We start from the raw sequence: 23,796 nt of genomic DNA, 5'->3' as shown, positions 1-23,796 counted from the left end.
ACGCTCTCTGACTGAGCAGTGGGAGTGAAAAGAGCGAGCTTGTGCCGAGCATTCTGATGTCGAGAGGAATGGGCAAACAGGCTCTGCTTTATTAATCCAGACCTCCTTCTATGACCTGTGAGCAACTCGGCAACATCACAAAATTTCGGGTTACATCCTGTGTGTAGGGTAATGAGGTGCCACAAGTGCGTAAAATGCTATTAGTGTGCATGCGTGTGTGTGTGTGTGTGTGTGTGTGTGTGTGTGTGTGTGTGTGTGTGTGGAGGAGTGTTCCCCGTGCCGCATCAAATGCACAAAATTGTTATAGCTCTGATCGTTCATGCGTGTGATTCACTGCATACATCTTAATTTGCTGGCGTACGGATTATCATATCATTGTATTAAATATGTAAATATGCCAGAGTAGGGTTCACTTTGACAGCAGCAGAGCTCGTTTAAACACCATCCGTCTTAATGAAGCAACACAGAGCGCATTCACCGCTGATACAGATAGCTCTCTGTTTGGCACATCATCTGTCGGCTTGTTTGGTTGTTTGTTTATGCCTCTGCGTGAGTCTGAGTGAATGAAGAGAGACTGTATAGTACGGCTGCGGTGATGTGAGTGTTTTTTTTGTGTGTGTGTGTGTCAATATGCTACATATCTGTATGACTATTTAACTATTTTCATGTGTGTGTTCTCCTAGGGAATATTTATGCGTCACTTCCTATAAACGGTATAGGATCTTCACGTATGTTTGCATATCATTGTTTTTATTTTTTAATCAGCATGGCATGTTAGTTTCTGTTGTTGCAGTGTTATGGCCCATTTCAAGCACAGTGGATAGATGGAGTGTCTCTGTGGCGTAGCTAATTAGCATGTTAGCGCTTCGTGCTGTATCTACTCCCTCAACGACACTCATCACTCATTCTCTCTGATGCTGTGGAGGGCGTGCGTGTCTGGGACTTTTTGTGTGAATCTGCCAATTGGAAGCATTTCTGTGTGTGTGTGTGTGTGTGTGTGTGTGTGTGTGTGTGTGTGTTATAAGGTAATGTGTGTAAAATGTTTGCGTGATGTGTGACAGATGGGGAAAAGAGCAAGGGAGGAAGAAAAAAGTGATAGGGGGGTGGATTCTTAAAACCTGTGTCAGAAAAAATCTGGGTGAGTAAGCTAGTACTGGAAATGACTGATGATTAGAATTGATCACGTTTCAGTGTCATAACTTTGACATCAGGATGTTACTGTTTTACAAACTGTACAATTCTAGGTAAAAACCTGCTACTTTATTAGTTTCATTGTAAGTCTGAAGCTTCTTGTCTGAAGTGAATGAATTTACAGCCTCCCATTCACATGCTGTCTGTTTTTTGTATGTATGCCTGCATCCCACCTCTTTGAGACAGCCCATGAAGTTGTTGCTGACAGGAGAACCAGGTAGATCAGCAGTGCTGGGGCTCCCTCCCACATAGAAGAAGTCATCAGAGCCCAGCATGGTGTAGTCCTCCTGGGTGTAGCCCGTGGTGGTCAGGATGCCGTCCACAGAGATGGTCACCTACATAACAAAGCACAGGGAAAGGACACGCTATATACTCACACCAAAGGCAGCGCTAAGCGCTAGCTAGGCGCTGACCAGCCAAATTAGCCCCCGTTACTCTGGAAACCAATGTGTATGCATTCTGGTGGGAAGAAGGCCTGATTGGTTTTTGGTGATTGGCCAGTTTGTGTTGTTGAATAAATGCTAACAGTGTGATGTTACTGAGGAGTGCTGCATTTTATCATTGGGAATGTAGTAATGCACTCTGTAGTCCCATTTACCTCTTGCACAAGCTATCGAGTACACCGTATACTCTATGCCTGCTTCAGCCTGTCAATAGTAAGATTATTGTACGTGAGGACGAGCACAGCTTGTGTGAGATGAACAAACATTTCCAACTACCCAAATCTTCAGTGCTGCCATTGGTGAATCATGTCCACACCAAGGCCATCAGCTGTTATTCAGTCACAGCGTCATGTAGCTCTAGCTTTGCAAAGCTTTTACAACCCAGAAAAAGGCTAGCCTTGTCTGCTACAAGTACGATCCTCCTCCTTATGTCTCTGCGACAGTAACTTGTGAGGTAAATGATGCAGTCTGATTTACTTTCTAATCCCTTAAAAAAAAAATCCCCCTCTAAGGTGACACTGAAGTTAGTGTTCTTTTTCGCCGGCCCATTCGGCTAAAACTGTCACATGTAAGTCACAGTTAGTGTTGTAATATCACCCTTACATTCTGCAGTACCTTACTGATCATGTTCAACTGCCCATAAAGGTTGTGATCTCTTTACTACCCCATTACAAGACGTTCCCTCTCACTGATGGAGCTTATCATTGCCAGGCGAACTTGCCCAGCCAGGCAGGTGTTAGTAACATCTCCGCAGGCTTCTTCGTGCTATACAGAGGGTGTTAGTGCTATTACTTGTTAGTAGTTGTTAGTTGTTGCACTGCTGGCAGGCACAGTAGTGTTACTTGTGTCAGGCCAAGCTGTGTTGGGTTACTGAGGTTAGGGTTAATGGCTTCAATGCTGTTAGTAGCTGTGATGATGTTAGTGTAGTGTTAGGGTGATGATGTTGTTAGTTTGTCGTCGGGGGGTTTGTTAGATCAGCGAGTCTGAATGAAATGACACACTGACGAACACACACATATTGATGTGTAGGCACACACAGGTGTTGGATGGGTTACGGCTCATTCCACGCACACACGGAAATATATCAACATGCAGCCTGTTCCTCTCTCCGCATGCAACCAATGGCGAAGAGGACACAGGAAATAAAAACAAACAAGAAGATGCGATTTGAGGCACCATGAAGAACATGCAGTGGCAAACTGGCAGACTTTTTTTCTTAAATTAAGAAAGTAAACGGGGGGGAAAGAAGAGGGATAACTTTCTCTATTCATTTTACGGACCAGTTAGACAGGGGGAGGTTTTTTTCTGTCACGCCATGCAGGAAGGGGGTTGGAGGGGGTGGGGGGTGGGGGTGGGGGGGTCTCGCCATATGCGTGCAAGTGAGGGATGAGCCAATCAGTACACGCCTACATGTCAGTCACAGAGTGATGGGGTGAAAAAACGAGGGGGGGGGGAGAAGGGGGGGGAAGAATTTAAAGAAAAAAGTGGTTGGCAAAGAAGGGGGACGGGGGCTTTTTAAGCGTAAAAGATTACCAACCGCATTTATCCTTTTATTGGTTTAGTTTTGATGTCTATGGTTCAAAAGGAAATAGACAAACCCAAACTAAGAAACAATTAGAATGATATCTACCGAACAATGGAGTTTGTTTACCATAGCGTGTCCAATGCCTGAGTGCTTTGTAGGAGAGGGGGAGAAAGGAAAGCAAAAAACTGTGAACAGAACAACTTTGGGAACAAAAAAGGAAAGCTAGAAGGCCTCTGGTGAGGTTGGTAGGTTGGTTGGAGTGGTTTTCGCTAGGAGAAGGGCACAGGTTAGGTTAGTAGAATGAATCATTCCATGGATGGTGGTTAGTTTCACTAGCAGGTTAGTAAAGTTAGTAAAGTTAGTAGTACACACAGGCAAACGGTAGAGGCAGGGCAAAGATGGGTTTCAAGCACCTGAGTGCTAGTGACCCTCAATGTTCTCTAGTGCACTCGTTCCTTCTATTAAGCCATTCAGTCTCTCCCACTCCCTCTCTCTCTCACACACACACACACACACACACACACACACACACACACACACACACACACACACACACACACACAATTAAAAAAGCACTCACCTAGAGGGGAAAGCAGTGCTGGTCTGCTGGTTAACCCACTGTAAACTAAGACCAAAACCTCAGGTATGTCCTTCCTACCACAGCACCATCACAGTTGGACAACACACCACTGACCATAGCTTCTACATGGTGGGTTACAGTCCGACTGCCCACTGCCCCGCAAATATCTGCTGCGGTCCCTGTGATTCTCAAACGCACACCGCTGAGCAGACATTTTAAATTACAGCTGCAACAAAATATTATGTTCAATTCTTATTCACCTGTAGGGTATCTTTATTTTTCTTGAAATCAATCAGTTAATTTACTCCATCAAATGCAGGAAACTAGCAGAAAATGCAAGTACACTTTCCCACTGTCTAAGGTTTAATCTAGAAAAATAAAATTACATTAAACGGAGAAAACAACAGGAAAGTCCAGAACAAGAAACAAGCACGTGACGAGTATGTGACTCTAAAATGTATCATACATCTTCTCTAATTAATTTATCATAAAATGAATACACATTTCACCCATTTTCCCTCCTTATCAACCTTCAAGTCTTCTTCTCCATGCCTTATTAACATCGCTCAAACTCATCATTCTCCTCCTCTCTGAATTCACTTGCTCACCCTTCCACCTACTCTTGTCTCGTTACCTGTCTCAGGTTGCGGGTGACCTTGACGTCGTGCCAGGCGTTGTCGTTGAACTTGCCGTTGACGGGCTCCACCAGGGCCTCGAAAGCCCCGGAGCCGAGGTTGATAACAAGCGACACAGCACCATTCTTCAGTGCCAGGTTGACGTAGTCGGCTGACTTGCCGGTGTGCAGCATCAGGCCGTTGCGCTGCAGCGTCTTGAAGGACAGCGTGATTTCATCACTGCTAGACTGGATAGGGTTGGGTGACAGGTCGTAGCAGAAATACTCAGAGCCCTTGAAGGTGGCAACATACTCCTCGCGAGCTAGAGAGAGAAAAAGAGACGTAGGAAAGAAAGACAGGGAGGGAGGAAGAAACAGGGAGGAAGCAAAAAGAAATGCCATTACACTCTAGTTAAACATTATCACAATGATTGGTACAATTTCCAAGCTATGTTGCATCTTCCCACACTGCTTTCACAATATGCTCAAAATGATAAAATGGTGGGTGTTCATCAGAGCCAGCCGAGTAAAACAAAGCTCCGCTGGTTAAATTTGACTTGGATGTTCAGCTCCAAACATATTGTTTAAGATGCTGAAAATGTTGTTATTGTCAAGCAAAGCCTCACTGATGCCAGCACTTGGAGAAAAAAAAAAAAAACGCACTTCCTTCCATACCTCTAATCGTACCATGGAGTGGTGTGTAAACAAGCTTTGATCACTCATGTGGGTTGGAGATTAAACAGTTTGCATGCGAGAGAGAGAGAGAGAGACAGTTGTGAGTCTGTAGCATTCCAAACTTGTTATGAAACCTGCCATCCTCTCTTCGGAGAGAACAGCTGTGCTGGCAGTCTGAAGTGATGTGCTCTTGTTTGACAACATGGCTCATTTCGTCATGGTCATCAAATGCCAGTGTGTGTGTGTGTATGTGTGTCTCTCTCTCTTCTGTATATGCGGTGGCAATAAAGGTTTCCAGAATGATGGATCAAATTAATAATGAAAATGGTGAACAACAGCCTGTAAGCATCATGGCAGCCAAAGCAGGCAGGAAGGGCCAATTAGGATTCAGACTAACAGGCAAACAGCCAATAGCAACTTACCTTGCACACTATAAGTGACCCCCAAGGACACTAGACCAAGGTTTTGCAATCCATCATCCTTAAGCTCACACTCTCTTATCTACTCTCTCACACCTACTCACGCACAAGCTAAATACACAAGCGAGCTGGGGAACAAATATGCACACCTACACACACATCTGCGTGCAAAAAGAAAAAAAAAAAGATTGTAATATTGCGCTGGCGTACACAAGCACGGGCGACATTATCTGTCTCCTTCACACCCATCCCCCCTAAAGTGTCACCCTTCCTCCGCACCCGCTCCAGCATTCTCCTCATCTCCATCCCTATCTCTCTCTCTCTCTCAATTCACTTCTAGCTTCACGCCACCACTTCTTCTCTACACATCTTGTTGGCCTCTTTTTCTCGGCTCTGTGGAGCCTCTGGCACAACCACCATCTTGTAGCTCCCCATAATGAGGAGAACAGAGGGGAATTCAACATAGGTCAGGCGGCTAGAGGAAGACAGGCACTTGGTAAGGAACCACTGGAGAGGCGGGGTGGTGGTGGTAGGGGTGGGAGGTGGGGATTGGGGGGCAGGGTGGGGTGGGATTGCCATGTAATGAATAGAGTGAAGTGTAATAGGTTATTGAGGTAGTGAGAGGCAGAGAGAAGAGCATTGAAATGGAATTGGCCGCACTTGAGTGAATATAACACAGAGTATAATGAGAGGGGGAAAAGTGAGAATATATCACAATTCAAAGAGCAATTATGGCAAATTGTCTTTCCTTGCTTTGGCTGCATGGAGAAAAAAAAACAAAAACCTGAAGTGTGAATGCCAATATGAGTGAGAAACAACACGTTGTTTGCCAGCATGTGTGTGTGTGAGTGTGTGAGTTCCCTCTAGTGTGCGATTCCTTCCTCTCAGCATGTTAATTAAGAATGTGTGTGCTCTCAATCACAACCAAACGTGCGTGTAACTTTTCGAACACATGCATATGGACAAGTATAAGCTTTTTATGTGTGCATGAAATGCGCGGGGGTGTGGGTGGGTGCCGGTCCCTGTAAATATTGGTGTATTGCTGTCAGAAAAGCTATTACCAACTCAGGGCCTCGGGCTAGTTTTCACTGAGAGAGAGAGAGAGAGAGAGAGAGAGAGAAAGAGCGAAGAAGAAAAAGAAAAGGAGAAGGAGAAGGAGGAGGAGGGAGACGCACAAAAACACCGAAAAAGAGCAGCCGCAAAAATGCCGACACAATCACACAGAAGCAGACATGCAGACAAATGTAGATGTGGCGGTAGAGCCAAGCTGTTCACAAAGAGAACACACGCAGACGTCCAGCAGTATTCTAGTGGTAATTTACAGAGGTGCCATTAGGTTTCAGCGTGGTGCTCCACCATTCTGTTGCTAATTTACAGACATGTCATTAGACCAGACAGGAGCGCATAAAGCATCTCGGCATCGATCTGGAAGCTGTGGCCCATAAACACTCACTCCTTGTTCTATTACATCACAACAGGCGTGCTCAGATCGCGCAGGAGAGCGACAGACGGTATAAGAACACGCATATGTGTCGAGTATGCACGCATGTGTCATGTATGCACATCTTCTATCAGGCTCTCTCTTTCTCTCTCTCTCTCCCTCTCTCTCTCTCTTCAGAGACGCCAGGTTGGAGTGGAGTAGCTCAGATTAATGGAGTGAGTCAGTATTAGCTCGGAGTAAATGGTGAGACAGACGCTGACATACACAACACACGTCACACTTCATCCTGTGGAGAGCTCTGTCGATCAAAGCCACGGCGCAGGAGAAGGGGAGAGCACGGCAAAAAAGAAAAATTGGGCATGAAAGAAAGAAAAACAGAGAGGCAATGAAGGAGAAGAAACAGACGAATGGAAATTTATGATTTGTTTGGTTTTCCTATCGTTTGTTTAACTGTGGAAATGCTTACTTGTTAGCTGTGTGTAGCGTCTGCAGATTTTCTCTTTGATCTGGCAGAAAGGAAAAGGAACCTCTCAAGCTGTGTAGTTAAATTTCATTTATTTACCGCTGCCAAGGAGGTAATATCAGCAGGATTACACAAAAACGAGCGGGCCAATTTTCACCAAAATTTGGAGGAGGGGTGTCGCACGGGCCGCGGAAGAACCCATTAGATTTTGGGGCAGATCTAACTTGGCTACGCTCCCCTTGGCGAGGGTTTACGCTCCCCAAGTGCCCGCTTGTTATGTTTTCTAGTTTTCATGATATAATTGATTCCTCTGATTCACTCTTGTTGTCACTCTTTACACGTCTTGAAATTATCATTTCTGGTTGGTAATGGAGCAGCCTTTTCCTTGGTCTTATCACATATATAGAATATCTACCAGAAGAGGAGAGGAAAAGAAAGGAAAAACCTTTTTCATTTGATTTATAAATCCTTCTGGTGTTTCTTTTTGTCAGATAATCATCTTTTTTTCTTACTCATTTCTTCTGAAACAATCTTTTCTAATTGATTCTTGTATGAATGGTTTTGGGTTTTTTTTTGGTGGCACATCAAACTCGAGAGACAAACAAACTATTATTTGACAGTTGATTGCTGACTAATTAGGAATTATATCATTATTTTAATCATTCATAAAGCACAAAAAAAACCCAAACAAAACAAAACAGAGGTGGGCAGAGGACCTGCCACCTCTTTGTGATTTCTACGCTTGTAGACCAGACATCTGTGGGTTTGAAACGATGACTTTTTTTTAAAAAATTATCTGAACTCATTCTGATGGGCCATTTTTCTTTTTTTGAGAATTTGATTTTGATAGGAAAAAAAATGAAAACGAGAATACCTGTGAGTTTGAGCCCTGTTTCACTTTAAATATCTCTCTCTTGAGAAGGACATTTTGATGATTATGAAAAGAAAGCGATAGGAAATATAAAGGGATGGAATAGAATACTGGGAGAGATAAATATGCCAGGACTGTGGAGTGAAAGGAATGAAGTAGACAGGCAATGGGAAGAGTGGGTGTAGGATAACAGGGAGATTTTCCTCCAGTGGGAAAAGGTAACACTATAAAGTAGGAGGATGATTGGCACCAGACCTTGAAGGCCGTCATTAAACTTCTCTAATGAATAAAGCAGTCTAATGGGAGACAGTGAATATCTGATCTGAAGGTTGCTGCTACCGGGACCAGTTGCGACTGTGCCGCCTCTTTCAAACGATCAAACGGGCGTCACTTGGACTTCTCTGTGTGCATATGGTGAGTGTGCGCGTGTCTCACATGGCTTTGTCTCTTCTCGTGGGTCTCCTACTCAAAATTTCACACACCAATTTGTCATTTCCATGGCAACCCTGTGTTATCGGTGCTGCAGCAAAGCAAATATGATTTTTTTTTGTGCACATGTTTTGAGGAGAGAGAGAGAGAGAGAGAGAGAAAGAGAGAGAGAGAGAGACGAAGAGAAGGAGAGTGAGCAAGAGAAAGAGTGATTGAGTGAACCGTACATTATCATGGACAGCTGTACTGAATCAAAATGGCGGATGGAGGCTGGGCGCACATCAGGGGAGCCTACATTATACAGCACCTGATAGAGGGAGCAGGGTGAAATGAAGCAGGGTAGAGAAAGGGAAAAGATGCAGGCGGAGAATTTGAAAGTAGACGGGGGGAGGTAAAAAAAAAGTAGAGATGGATGAGTAATACAAAATGGAAGAGGAAAAAGGGATAGACAGAGGGAGTGGCACAGAAGGATGGATGGATGCTAGAGGGAGTGAACGAGAGAGAAAAATGCTGGTGTATCTAAATCCTAGTGTAGCAAGCCTCAATCATGGCACCCCTGTCATTCTAGAGATAGCGCACTGCAATTCCCCCTGCATCTGGTTTTTAGCCCACCATGCAGTTCTGCTATCAGCTCCTCTCAGCCCGTCCACGCACGCAAATGCACACTCACATAGCATAAACCCAAACATCATTCCGGAAGGCATCCTTAATAACAGACAGGTGGATTAACTATGCACTCGTACAGTATACAGATATATGACCAAGTATAGGACATTTATGTAAATATATGCTAACATATGCATAGTCTATATTAAGTTAAACTGTGAAAAACCATATAGTCAAGTTCACTAAAGGCCGTGACTGTCGTTTCCATCTTTATTTAGTGATATACAGCATCTGGCTTTGAAACTGATTGGGCAATCACATCAGAGCCAAGGGAGCAATACTGGAGGGGAGGATATTACTGTCAGGGACTCAAGTGACAGATTGGTCGTTGAAGTGTTGCCTTCCTTTTTTGTTGTTGTTGATTTTTACATTGAATGCCTTCATGCCCAAAATGAGATGTGCCGGTTGAAAATGAACATTTCTGCAGCAATGATTATTAGATCTCCCCCCCCAGTACAAAAAATGTAAGTTGATTAATAAGACACCACTCCAGACTGTACGTATGTTGCACAGTGTGTTTTTGGGCTGTTTTATTTCACTATTTGATCACACTTCTGTAATCAATTGATCCCTCATTGAATAATTCATTCATTTATACCTACATGAAGCGAGAAACTGCTGAATGTGCGTCTCTCCCTCGTTTTGACACGGTAACCCTTCATCTGTCAGACCACGATAAACGACTAAAAAGTTGTTTATACTGTTCGGCCACATTGTGATGGACTGGTTTTGAGATGATGTCAGTAATCTAGATAGCTCTGATTCATTATGATGAGAAACGACAGTCGCCGCACTAGTGAGCCATTAAAAAAAAAAAAAAAAAAAATCAAGCCCTCATCAAACGGCTCGTTTTATGCGACTAACTTAAAAATATTCACCTTCACATATAAAGCGGAACAGTCAGCCACAATGTGAAACCACTGGCAGTTGCTGGTGATTTAATTTCAGGGCCATGTATCAAGGAGTAGGACACATAAGAAAGCAGGAAAAATGGTTGAGCTAGACCGCCATGTTGGTGCAGCCGATAGTGGCCCCTATAACGGTATCAGTGTGTATATTGGGGCGGCACGGTGGTGCAGTGGTCAGCACTGTCGCCTCACAGCAAGAAGGTTCTGGGTTCAAGCCGCAGCTCAGACACGGGTCTTTCTGTGTGGAGTCTCCATGTTCTCCCTGTTCCTGCGTGGGTTCTCTCTGGTACTCCAGCTTCCTCCCACAGTCCAAAGACATCAAGAGGGGACGAGGCTGATTGATACTCTAAATTGACTGTAGGTGTGACTGTGAGTGTGAATGGTTGTCTGTCTCTATGTGTTGGCCCTGAGATGGACTGGTGACCTGTCCAGGGTGAACCCCGCCTCTCACCTGAAGGCTGCTGGGATAGGCTCCAGCCCCCCCTGCGACCCTTAACAGGATAAGAGGTAGAAACTGGATGGATGGATGTGTATGTTGTCCAATATGAAAACTTGTTTAACAGAAAATTATTCCAAATAGATGCTTGGGATAATTTGCAACTGTTAAATTCTGAGTGAAATTTATTATTCCCCTGCCCTGATGCCATTTTTGACAATTAGTTTTATTTCTAAATTGTAAAATAACTGGCCTTGATCACTTGTCTTTGTTTTTGATAGCTACCTACGAGAGAAGGTCAAAAATACAACAACAAAAAAATTGGCTGGTAAATCAATGTTGTTGTTGTTGTTTTGGTTTTTTTTGTTTTGGTTTTTTTTACTCCCTGATCTTTTTACTAGCAGCATCCCAAAGAAATCCAGCACTGGTCAAGCTCTAATTGCTACAATATGTGCAGTGAAGTGAGTCAAGCGGATAATTATTTCAAAGTGGATAGCAAAATTTGTAATTTTGAGCTTAAACAAAGGACAGCACCTTTACTGCCATCATATTTAATCATTTATATCTTGTCTCTTTTTGTTCTTTTATCTATGTTGATCTTTCTCTCTCTCTCTCTCTCTCTCTCTCTCTCTCTCTCTGTCTCTCTCTGTCTGTAGCTCAAATTTGGCCTTCTCCCTGGTACCCAGGGAAACCAGCTTGTTTCCATGACAATGTCTGCAGGCATGCATTTGTCTTAAGCTGGATAAGATCAGAGTTAGTTTCATCCCTTTTAGACACACAGGCGCTCACGCAAACATATGTACTGTAACCCCCAATAATGTGCTTTTTTTTTTTTTTTGCAGGCATAGTGATTCAGAACTGCGGGTTTTAATATACCGATATGGATGAAAGGAAGCTACTCAAATTACCATGTAATTTCACCCAGATATTGACCCTCGTGTGCTTTAAAACACACACACACACACACACGCACGCACGCACGCACGCACACACACACACGCACACACACACACAAACACTCTGCGGCGTCACTCAAGCCCACCTTATGAAACCCTCTTAGAGCAGGTTGTCACAAATAATAAGAGCTCATTCCATAAAGGAAGTGTAATGGGTTTTTAATGAATGCTGTGGCTATTTCAGTAGTTGTAGTTATGCCAGACAAGTACCACAAATAAATTAGTGTTTGTAGGCGTGAGAGTATGCACGGATGTTCATGTTTGTTCTTGTTTTGGCACACGGCAAAGAAATGAACTTCAAATGGCAGATGGGGTACTGGAGTGAATCGACTATTGCAGGATTTCTCCCACAATGGAAAGGCTTAGGCACGACGCCGGAGTGTTTCAGTTGAGCCCCTTAAGCCGAAATTCGTAAAAACGCATTTAGGTGACATATGAATACCGCAAGACATATGACAGAATGATTGTAAAAACAATAAACTGCTTGATCTTAAACGGAAAAGAAAGCTGGCAACAATGAAGATCAGCAAAGTGTGTAATAGTTGTGTGACGGGTGTGTGACAGATGCTGATTTATGTGGAGCAGTTTGGGATGATAGTAACGATCATCAGCTGCGATTAGCAAGTTTCAGACCATCAGGAGAATGAATGAAGTCGGGGCAATTCTTCTGGATATTTGAAAAGAGATAGCAGATACATTGAAGGTGTAACTTAAACCAAAAGAAACTGCTAAGCTAACCACCTTGATGCTCATGCCCTGAATCTTATTTTCCAGCAACGCCATGGCCAAACACTATTTTAGCGAACTGAAAAAAGTGTCTCATATGGTTTTTCAACTCTCTGAAGTTTAGCCTTGTTCAAATCTAACCTTTTTTCCAGGTTCAAACTGTTTTCTTATTCATGTATATAAAAAAAATGCTGCTCAAATTGCCATATTAAGTGTATATTTATCAAACATTATGTGGTGATATCAATAGATTTCGGTGCATGAGCGCGATAACTGCGACCGCCCTTCATTTGCCATTTATGCTCCCTTCGCGTCTGAAAACAAATTTCAAACGACGTCAGCGCCGTCATACCGCCACGCATCCATTATGTTGCGGTGGAATTGGCACGACTCCACGAGAGGGAATTTCGGTTTCTGATGAAAACAAACGTGGCGACGATTGGAGATCTTAATCGTAGCAACCTGCTGAGAACGAGCGAAGCAGCTTAGCTGTACTCAACAAAGTAATACCATAAAACAGTTTATAGTTTTACACCAACTAAAAAAAAAACCTCAGCAGGTCCTCCAATATTTGTCAATGTTTCCTGTCTCCTGATATTTGGTGGCGCTGCCCCATGGGTCTGTATATCCATAAGAAGGGCTGCGTCTTGGCAGGGACCTCCCGATACGATACATACTGCAATAATCTACATAATTAACAGAAATTCTCACAAATAGGGCTGAAAGTACAACTCGCTGTGTTCCACCCCGGCAGTCTGACGATTGGCACGACTCATTATATTGATAACACACAACCTGAGACAAAACTATTTGGTTCTAAAATTCCATTCCAAGTCTTTAGAACAATGTTTGCAAAGTTGCGTGTTACTGAAACGCACTAAATGTTGCAGCATTGACAAAATTAGTACATATAATTTCTCGGGTCACTCACTTAGCAATAACACACTGAAATACAACTAACGATACAGAGAGCAATACGATTTTAGCACGATATTGTGTGATATGGATAATGGGGGCTGGAATTTTGGTACAGTATTAGGGGGAAAAAAGTGCAGTATATTATCCCCATCCATTTTATTACACAGCTTTATTTGTAAGTTCTCAGGAAACTGTCCATGCCCGTATATGATGTTGAGCCTTACTGTCTTAAAATTCAAAGAAAAAAAACGTTAAAAATATCCTTCAAGCGGTTCCAAACAAACCCCAACAATCACAGCCACCTGAAACCAGCAGCACCAAAACCATCTGATCCCCCAGGAAACACTCTGCCGTTACCACAACTCTGAGCCGCTCTCTGCCAGAGCAGCTAGAAGCTGACCTACGGTCCTACGTTGCAAGGTATACTGGCGGGTGCCTGCGCGTAGGATGAGGTATCTGCATGGTGATGAACACCGTCCCTGCTGACGAGAAACTGTGTCAAGTCAGCGAGCCCAAGGAGAGCTGCAGCGCCCTGAGAAACGCTGCAGTCTTATCTCTGTGTATCCGACCTTCTCCATCTTCGGCCACTTTGTGAATACGCTTGTATCTTTCCTCACCATCACTTCTCTACACTCTTTTACCCTATCGTGCCCCCCCCACCCCCCATCCCCACCCTCACCCTGCCGCCGCCGCCCCCTCACACTCGCAGCTAGCCTCCGCTCTATCTTACCCCTTCATCCTCTCTAAATGCAGAAGCTGTTTGACGTCTTTATTTTTAGGGGATTACAGGGTGCATCTGCTTTTGTGTGTTTCCTAATAACATTGCTGTGAATGTTAATGTATACACTCGGTAATGGCTAATTGTGTACAATTATCAGTTAATGTTTACATTTACTTGTGGATTGCACACACACCCCCCCCCCCCCCTACCCAGCCCCCAGTGTAACTTTGTATCTAATGTGAGGGTAGAGCTCTCTCTCTATGTGGTGCTGCGACTTTCATTAAAACTGCACGAGTGTTTAGCATTAATGAGTGTTGTACTGCAGTCCTGTAATGGGACTAAGTAGCAGAATTAGTCCTATTAGCTGAGCGGCTGAATCTAAGACCGTCATGCATTTTGCCTTGGAGATTTTGTTGCGAGTACAGATTGGCGCCGATGGCCCGGGGGGGGGGGGGGGGGCACAACTTTAACAGTTTTCTCAGAGCAAAATTCCTGTCAGTCAGTGGTCCGGCAGGCAGCCAAGCACCAAACACTCTCCTCCTAACACCACGTCACTCTCACATCCAGTTAGGTGCTGTTCACTTGCTTGTCTTGTTAACTTGCATTACCACAACATGAGCTGGTGTATGTGTCTGACTGACAAATACACACATAGTAGTATCTATACCATGGTATTTTAATCACACACACACACACACACACACACACACACACACACACACACACACACACACACACACACACAGAGGAATTGTTTTGAATGTAACCACAGAAATATGTCATTTTCAGCTCATATCAAAGAGATCTTGTCTATATTTTTGGATACAGGAATTTTCTTACAATCCTCTCCTCAAGTGAACACCACTCTCTAAAAAAAAAAGGCACAATAAATCACGCGAAGACATTTCCCCCTATTAGCTCTCATGCAGAAACTTTTGCCACAAAGGTGTAAGAAGTACTCATAAATCTTTTCTTTATTTCTGCCTGCTTTGATGACCCCGCATGAGCTGCCTTAAAACCAACAAACAAACAAACAAACCCTTCCTGTCAAGCGATCTCAACTTCAAAATAAAAGCAGCATAACTACGTGTTTGTTTTTTTTTAAATTCTGACTGGAAATCAAGTGATCGGGTGAGCCTATAAAAAGACACAGCGCTCCATTTCTGGTTTGTGCTCTGTGCTGCGTTTACTACTTACTCATATTTCATCTCTCTGTCTCTTGTCATCGCCACTCACACATCGGTGCATTACAGGACCTCCTGCTCTCAGTAGCTCAATTTTATGGAGGAATTAGTGATTTCATATAGTGATTTATATATAGTAGCCTATACATTATAAAGACAACTGCCTCATCAGTCAATTCCTCCAGCATACTGACTAATAAAAACCAGTTTCAGTCTAGCTGGTGTTCACTGAGCACACAACACCCTCCCCCCAGCGTTAATTGTTATAGATGCCGTTTTAGTTTTCCCATAACATAATTTTCACACAGTGAAATAGTAACAGGAAACACCGCTCGTCTTTATTGTCGTATGTGGTATTCAAAGCACCTTTAGACTTTGCTTATTAAGTTCTCTTCATGCGTGTCTGCTGTCAAACACCGCAGGGGAAGCCATGCTTGTTTTGGGGTTTGAACGCTCACGTTCTCGCTGGCATGACGTGGAAAAAATAAACCGGACGGAAGTTAACTGTTAAGTTTCCCAGATTCTGCAATTATTTGGGTTGAGAGCAGTCCGTAATTAACAAAGATAATTTAAAAAGGCATTAATAAAACAAAGAAGATGTAGAGTGTTTTTTTGTAATAGTCGCAGCGGGCCTGTTCTTTACTCAGATAATCAGTCCTTGGGTGATTTATTATTAGGTTCCTAGATCATGATGAGTAAGAGGTAGGATACATGCTGTACTTCACTGGTACTGACTGGTTCTTCTTGCCTTGGCGTCTGCTACCATCCCTAACCCCACATATGGTGGAGTCAGCATGGAGCTTGTTGCGTGTGTGTTTTTGTGAGTAAAGCACGCACACGTGTATGTGCGACAGAGAACGAGTGAGGAGGAGTGACAAAAAAAAAACCCAAAAGATTTCAAGCAAAATCCGTAGACTGTGACGCTGAACATGTGTGTGTCTGTGTGTGTGTGTGCAGCCTAAACAGAGTGTGTGTCCATCTGTGGGTTTTTGCCATAAGACAATGTGTTGAAATGAGCTGCTTTGATTGCCAACGCTTTATGAGTCACAAGCGATGACTCACAATCCACCTCCCCTGAACACACACTCATGCACTTACAGAAGACACATACACAGGCACAAACATACAAACACACACACCTCGTTCTCGCTCTCTGCCTTCATCCACTGACCGTGAAGAATATGTGCAGGCAGCCTTACTCATGCATATTTACACTGAACACACTCACTCACCTACTCAGCAGGCACTCTCTAAAGGTTATTGTGTGTGAGTGTGAGTGTGAGTGTGTGTGCGTCTTTTTGTCTGTCCGTTCACGTACGTGCGCGTTTAAAGGTCACTTCAACAGAGGCTGACCACTTGTCTATACTGCACACAAATTGTTGGATTGTTACAGAGAACACTTGAACAAACAACCATCATTAACCGAATAAACTAGTGATATATATATATATGTATATACACATATATATATATACATATATATATATGTATATACACATATATATATACATATATATATATATATATATATATATGTGTGTGTGTGTGTGTGTGTGTGTGTATGTATATATTTATAAACAAGCACCAACATCAGTTACATCCAAGAGCCCCTCCACAGTTCTACTCAGTACCTCCAGTCGCTCATTCACCCAGAAATCTCGCTGTCTATTCTTGGCCAGACAGACAGAAGAGAAAGGGCAAAATCTGCTACTTGGCTGTAAGCACATTTTCCATCCAGATTATTGCTGCTCAATACTTTTCAAAAAAAAAAAATCCCCCCCCCCCTTCCTTTGGCTGCTCGATACTTATGAAAATCCAATTTGGCTCTTCTTTTTCTTACCTCCCTCCACAATTTGTGCATTTTCACCCACTCAAAGTGATTAGTGATCTGTGGGTATCGTTTCCAGGGAGAAAGATAGGCGTATTTTATCGAGGAGGGGGAAAGGTCCAGGGCTCCCCATCAGGGCTGATGTCCCTCTGAGAATGGCTGGGCTGGGAGGGCAGACAGGAGCACCGCTGTCCCTTTGCAGATACAGGCAGTTGCACTACATCACAGGAGCGAAGACGACTCACTTTATCTCTCCCTCGCTTCCTCTCTTTCCCACTCTACACCCTCTATCATTCATTCCTTTAGCTCCTCTCTCACAGACACAGACTCTTTTTCCAAATTTTTCCAGGGCGTGCGCACACGCACACACACACACACACACACACACATACACACACACACACACACACACACACACAAAAGCAGACACACGTGCTATATATCTTTCTAAGACACCCGTCCCCACACCCACACCCCTCAAAGAAACTCATTTCAGCTTTGCGGGCTCCTCAAAAAGCCTCTTTACGCTGAGCTAACCTAAGCTAGGCTTCGTCTGCACCATTTGACAGCCTTTACATCTCAGTATGCAGAGCAAACACACACACGTTTTTTTTTTTTCATGTCTACAGTTTCTGAAAGAGACTTCAAAGGTTTCAAGAGGAAAAAAAAAACAACACAGTTCTACTTTCAGCCTATCACAATCCAAACACCCGTAATAGTGAGGGCATCCACGATACACAAATACAGCCAACACAGTGTGTAACAAAGCAGGAAACACATGTTAATACCCATCAGTCCTTTAGTATTTTTAAAATGCTGAGCATAAGCTGGGTGAAGCAATTAAATTTACCACCTGATTCATGGCAGACATTTTAAGGCAGAAACCTTGGCACTAGGAGCTTACTAAGCAATCAAAATGCCCAGAAAAAAAGTCTCTGATAGATGGTTCAAGACATTGTTTGTGCTCTATTCAGGATATTTCTATCCACCCGCCTCGTCGACTATTTCATTAAATTGCGCATTTCACCAAATTCACGGCGGCCCTGCAAGAACGGGAGACAGCCGTCATCATGTCCTCTCTCATCCAATCAAAGCGCACAATAGACGCAGATCAGCCTGTCACAGTCAGACCTGTCCTCATGTGGGCCAATCAATGTATTCATCAGTGTCATGCAGAGCCAACCCGATCCAGCAGCACCTACCTTCAGATTTTAAAAGGCACTGTAGGTCAGAGCGCTTATTCATTCACACACATGCACGCACGTGAAAGTATGAGCATGTCTGCACGCGCACACATGCATCAACAGCTTACCTGAACAAAAAAGACAGTGAAACATTCCGATTTAATGGCATTCACAAAGCAGCTTTAAAGCTACAAGGAACGTCATCATCCATCCTAAAAAAAAAAACAAACCAAAAAAAAAAACACCAAAAAAAACCCATATTGAATAGCCTATTAGCATGAGGGAACAAAAATACCTCTGAGTTTTCCTAATTTCACAGAGGGTGGTGGCCCAAACAGTGAGGAAAAAGAGAGGGGAAGGAGAAAGAGTTGGTCTGTCAGTGAATGATTTTTTTTTTGTTTTTTTGCAGTAGCACTGTTTTTTTTGGGTTGAGTTCAAAAGGCACCGCACAACTCGGGCTGGGGTGGTGGGGGTGGCAGTAGTGGTGGTGGGGTTGGTGAGGTATCACAGAATTGCTTCATACACTGCAGGGAACATCTGTTGGGAATCACATGCACTCGCCAGTGTATGAGCAGGTGCCGGTGCGAGGAGCGCGACGGCAGAGCGAGACGAGGGCTGGAAGCTGATGAGAAGCCGTGGGTGAATGTGGATGAGTGTTCTAATTTGAAGCGGCCACGGCCATTGATTCAAACCTTGACGTATAGGCACACATATGTAAACAATGTGCACACGCACACACATTACCGATCCCACCCCTCGATCAAACTTTTTTTTTTTAATAAGGATGAATGAAATGAGATGAAAGAGTAAAAGACGAAATCAAACCATCTGTGGAGTCAGTCAGCCGTTAGCTCCATTTCCACGACCTGGAGCCAAGCCAAAAGTAATCCAGCCCTCTTGCTAATCCCGCCCACATCAGCAGCCATGATTATATGCACTCACTTGCCAATTAATTTGCTACACCTGAGCAAAGCAGCACTGTACTGAACCTTCCCTTCACCAGGACTAAAATGCATGTTTAAGAAAGGTGTTGATTTAACTTTGTGGCTATTTTGGAGGTGCTGTAGGTTACGCAGTGATTTCTTTCTCAAGTCTAGTTCAAAATATTAGGAAACCCCCTTTGTGTAACCAAACCGCAAATTACAGACCATGAAAATAAATCAACACCTCTATCTCAAACAAATTCAATGACAACATTATAAACAATTCGAAAGGAGGATTTACTGCAGGCTTGTTGTACTACACTCTAGGTGTAGCCAATAAATTTTCAAGCGAGTGTATATCTCAGCCGAAGTTGCTCTCAGGCTCCTCTTTCTCTTGAAAAAAAAAAAAAAAAAATCTAACCAGAAATGATTTAAAATCCATCTCCCGTATTTATTCGTTCCACTGTGAATGCATTTCATTTTAAATTAAAAGTTTTTTTTTTTCTGATGAGACCAAATGGGACCGTTTAAAATGGAGAAATTACAGAAAAGAACTGACCTTGGTTCAGTGCCTAGAGAGACAACTTCCTCTCGCGCCAGGCGGTGATGAAATGGGGGGAGGGATACAGGGAGTATGGTGGGGGGGGAGGGGTGAGGAGGTAAGGGGAGATGGTATAGCGGAGGACAACAGGAAGTGAAGTAAGAGGAGGCCATACCTTGGTCGCCAATCATCAGGTGTGCAAGACCTTAAAGGAAGACAAGAGCACAGTCAGCACAGCAAAGGATCATGGGGTGTGAAAGTGTGTGTTTGCATGTGCATTTAGGTGTAGACATGATGATGACGGCTTAAGTTTTTGGGTGTGTTCTTTAAAATTATTCAAAATGTTTGAACAAATCTTGCTTTGAAGACACTTACTCAATCTAGGCAGCAATTCTACGGACAAACAGGTGCGCACAGAGACGTTTGGCCATGAATTAAGCTGTGTACAATATAGTGTGTGTGTGTGTGTGTGTGTGTGTGTGTGTGTGTGTGTGTGCGTGCACATGTGCGTGTGTGTGTGTGTCTCTATGTAACCTTGAGGGAGGAGCCATTTCAGATGATTGCACATGGGATGTAGTACTTACCACTTATCAGCAACCAATCCAACACACATGCACCCACACGCACACACTGACATACATTTACACTGGCTACCTTGTGCTTTATTTCCACAAGATGTAATGTGAGTATGAAGGCCAGAGAGAAGATTCTAAAGAGAAGAACCAACATGGAAAGGCTAGAAATGGGTGATGGGATGTGGAGAGGTTGAATAAAGCTATAGAGCAGCGCTAAAGAATAAATCCAAGAAGACGAAAAGGAGGGAATCGGATAAATAAAAGCTAAGAAATTAATGAGGAGAAACTCAAATACAGACAGACTGAATTGTAAGAAATAGCTAGCTAGATAGCTAGAGAGCGAGATAGATACAGTAGATAGACAGATAGATAGATAGATAGATAGACAGACAGATAGATAGATAGTGCGACCTACCTGGAGTGTAGTCTGGGAGGGTGTCACGGCCGGGCGAGGAAAGAGAGAGACAGACACTCATTAACATGCATGCTCAGCCCGTGTGTTACCAAGGCTACTTACTGTACATGCACACCTGTCCAGGGTTACCGTGGTAACATACATGCAAAATCCACGCAAACATCACAATGGATACCATGCTGCACTGGTAGCCAAAACTGAGGTTTGTCTTGATATATATATATATATATATATATATATATATATATATATATATATATATATATATATATATATATATATATATATATATATATATATATATATATATATATATGAAAAACACACACACATGCACGCGCGCACACACACACACACACACAGCTACATTAGGGCCTCTCTTTATGGCTCCATGTGTTTACAAATAAACATACATTAAGTGCGCGCACACACACACACACACACATACACATACCCACCCATGTTTGCAGGTACAGAGAGTGGCTGATAATACACATTCCTACCTGTAGGTTTGGATTCAAGAGCCGCTCACCCCAGAACTTACCTTGTGGCTGCTTCCTCTCCCCTGAGCCCCCCCACCCCACCCCCACCCTTTGACAGACAGCATGCAACACACACTCACGCACTCTCAGAATCACTCCCTCAGTCTCTCACCCTCTCACACAGATACACACATCAACACTGACTATGGTAATAATGATGTGAAATAGCAGGAAAATATGTAAGGATGGATTAGCAGTGCAGGAATACGAAGAGCATGCATGGTTCAATACTGAGACTGTGTGCATGTGTGTGTGTGTGTGTTTGTGTGTGTGTGCATATTTGTGTCTCTGTAATTGTGTGTGTGTGTGTATATTTTAGGATGGGTGTGTTTCCTTGCTTCTGCCCTTGTGCTAGTAGCATGTCACAAACAGGTGGAGCCATTAGCATGCTAACAGTGATTTGCCCTCAAGGACAATGTGAACCAGGCCAGGCTTAACAAGCCGGGTTCACTCTGCTTGCACTGGAGGGCACAATTGCTTCGACAATATTTCCATTTAAGCATATCCCTGCACAGATGCTCCTTACTGACTACAACTACACTGTGGATATCTTAAATATGTTCTGTATATGTTGTAAATGTATATGTGCTCATCCCAAACTCACATATTGAACTGGTTTGTGCGATATAATATTTTTTTCTGGAGAGAATTCATCAGAAATCCTTGCCTGTAATAGTGTTGCGTGGATGAGTTAGCGTTGCTATCGGCTGCCTTGCAAAAGACAATGGGATCCTTGCCAAAAATAAGTTCTTTCACATTTTGTTTTCACGAGACAATCTCAACAAATGAAAACCACTTTTAGGATTGCTGATGAGTTTACAAGTACAAAGCTAACATTATGCCGACATGCATCTTTGCACCTCTTCTGCTGTGGGCGTCCTGACCTTTGTAGACTCACTGAGCCACTTGTTAGAAACTGACATTTTCAAGAAACAACATGCTTTGTAATTCATCAATTTGGCGTCAACCGATGAATCGTTATTCCCTTTATTAGGCTAATGCAATCCAGAGTTTAATTTCAGGCATTTAAGTGACAACCCACACAAAATCCCATGGTGAGGGATCCAACCCTTCAACAATGCTAACATAATTCCAGGTTTGAGGACTCATTCCTGCTGTGGACAGGCAAGGAAACTGGCACTGGGACAGCCAAAATGCTTATGTCTGGGGATCCAAATTTCACTCCAGGTGAAAGTGATCATTGGGTAATTAAGGTATGATGCTTAAAGGTGTAGCGTCACTCGTGTTTCTGGATTCAAAATGATCTTTGATCGTCTACCAAATAAGAAGCAGATCCACCTCTATTGGCCATGCTCCGGCGCGCACCACACAGCCTGTTCTCATAGTCTTGCAAATAATGATTCCCATTGCCAGAGACACCACACTCAGTCAACACTGTAAAAACTTAAATAACATATTCATTCTTACGTCGTCACAGACAGATTTTGACCTGCTATTTATTTCCCTATTCCCTTTTCATTTCTCTGAGATACAACTGTTGAATTCTGAGCGCCTCAGTGCCCCCGAAAAGAGATTTTTGATATTGAGTTTCTGGCTGATACAGTATATTGATGCATGGATATTAGCTCAGCCTGCAGATCCTGTGGTCAGAGATATTACACTGAGCCCGCATTTTATCAGACCGACATGAACAGTACATGTGGCCACAGTACTCCAATAAATTGAAAACCATCCACAAAAGAATAAATCATCTGCTTGACTCACCTCCCAGACCTCTGAACTAGTTTCATGATTCTGAGAAGTCTGCGAGAATCCAGACATGGAAAATTCTCTAAAGACGTTCTAGTGCTCTGTAGTCAGAGGTTTTGGGATAACAGACTTTTTTTTTTTTTTTTTTTTTAAGTCCGGTCCCGTCAGTATGTGGGTTAATCTATTAAAAATAAACCTAAATTTTCACCACCACATATAACAATTGCTACACTGACAAATATAAATCTAAGGAGAGGAGAGGAGAGAGAGAGAAGCCATCTCTGTTTGACCTGGAGTGGGATTCTCTTCAATTATTTTCTATCCCAGTACCTTTGCTGCTACCTTTACTGAGATACTGGTTACTCAACTATTCATTTAAAAAAAAAAGAAAAAAGAACACAATCCATTTTAATAATGGCACACAACGTCACAGATCGCAGGTATTAGTTTTAAGCTCCTCACATTCAAAATATTCTCTTAAGATGAAAATACAATCATGCAATTTAGCATCCTGTGATTTGTCTTAATTGGCATGTTTCAACTCTATACTTCTAAGTCTCTCACAGGTGTTTCACAACAGAAACTTGGAGATCACAAATGTATGGCAGCAAATCTTCCAATACCCGTAAATGTCAAAGCAATTTGGCCAAAGAACAAATGAAGCTGGATACCCAACTCTAATTTTATCCTGTCAGGTAATCATCAGGTTTTTATGATCTCTACAAAGGTGGCGTTTGTCTGTTGGTCTGTTACGCAAAAACTATAAGGCTGATCCTCATCAAACATGGTCGAGGGGCGTAGTATGGGCCAGTGAAGAATGCATTAAATTATCAAACAGATTGTTCATAGCGCCATCTGGTGGTGACAGGAAATTACTTATTTTCTTCTTTTCTCTACCCCTGTTAGTGGGCTG

At 43.1% G+C, this 23,796-nt stretch overlaps 1 protein-coding gene across 9 annotated transcripts in view; it reads right to left on the bottom strand.

Moving 5' to 3' along the window:
- nrxn1a (neurexin 1a) overlaps positions 1 to 23,796 on the bottom strand; it is a 62,615-nt gene that overhangs the window by 33,158 nt on the left and 5,661 nt on the right. For 4 of the 9 annotated variants that reach the window (XM_086196176.1, XM_086196172.1, XM_086196167.1 and 1 more), the window contains exons 3-7: positions 20,632 to 20,643; positions 19,817 to 19,846; positions 4,374 to 4,675; positions 3,286 to 3,309; positions 1,365 to 1,526 (exon numbers count right to left, since the gene is read on the bottom strand). In XM_086196176.1, coding sequence (XP_086052302.1) covers positions 1,365 to 1,526; positions 3,286 to 3,309; positions 4,374 to 4,675; positions 19,817 to 19,846; positions 20,632 to 20,643 — 530 coding nt within the window. The remainder of the gene's footprint in view (positions 1 to 1,364; positions 1,527 to 3,285; positions 3,310 to 4,373; positions 4,676 to 19,816; positions 19,847 to 20,631; positions 20,644 to 23,796) is intronic. The other 5 variants (XM_086196169.1, XM_086196175.1, XM_086196168.1 and 2 more) reach the window with 3 other exon arrangements.

This window comes from Aulostomus chinensis, chromosome 23 (assembly GCF_037954235.1).
Source record: "Aulostomus chinensis isolate RoL2024-O1b breed Wild chromosome 23, RoL_Achi_v1.0, whole genome shotgun sequence".
Classification (NCBI taxonomy): Eukaryota; Metazoa; Chordata; class Actinopteri; order Syngnathiformes; family Aulostomidae; genus Aulostomus; species Aulostomus chinensis.
Note: the sequence above shows the minus strand (reverse complement) of the source record. Positions and strands in the feature narration are given on the sequence as shown.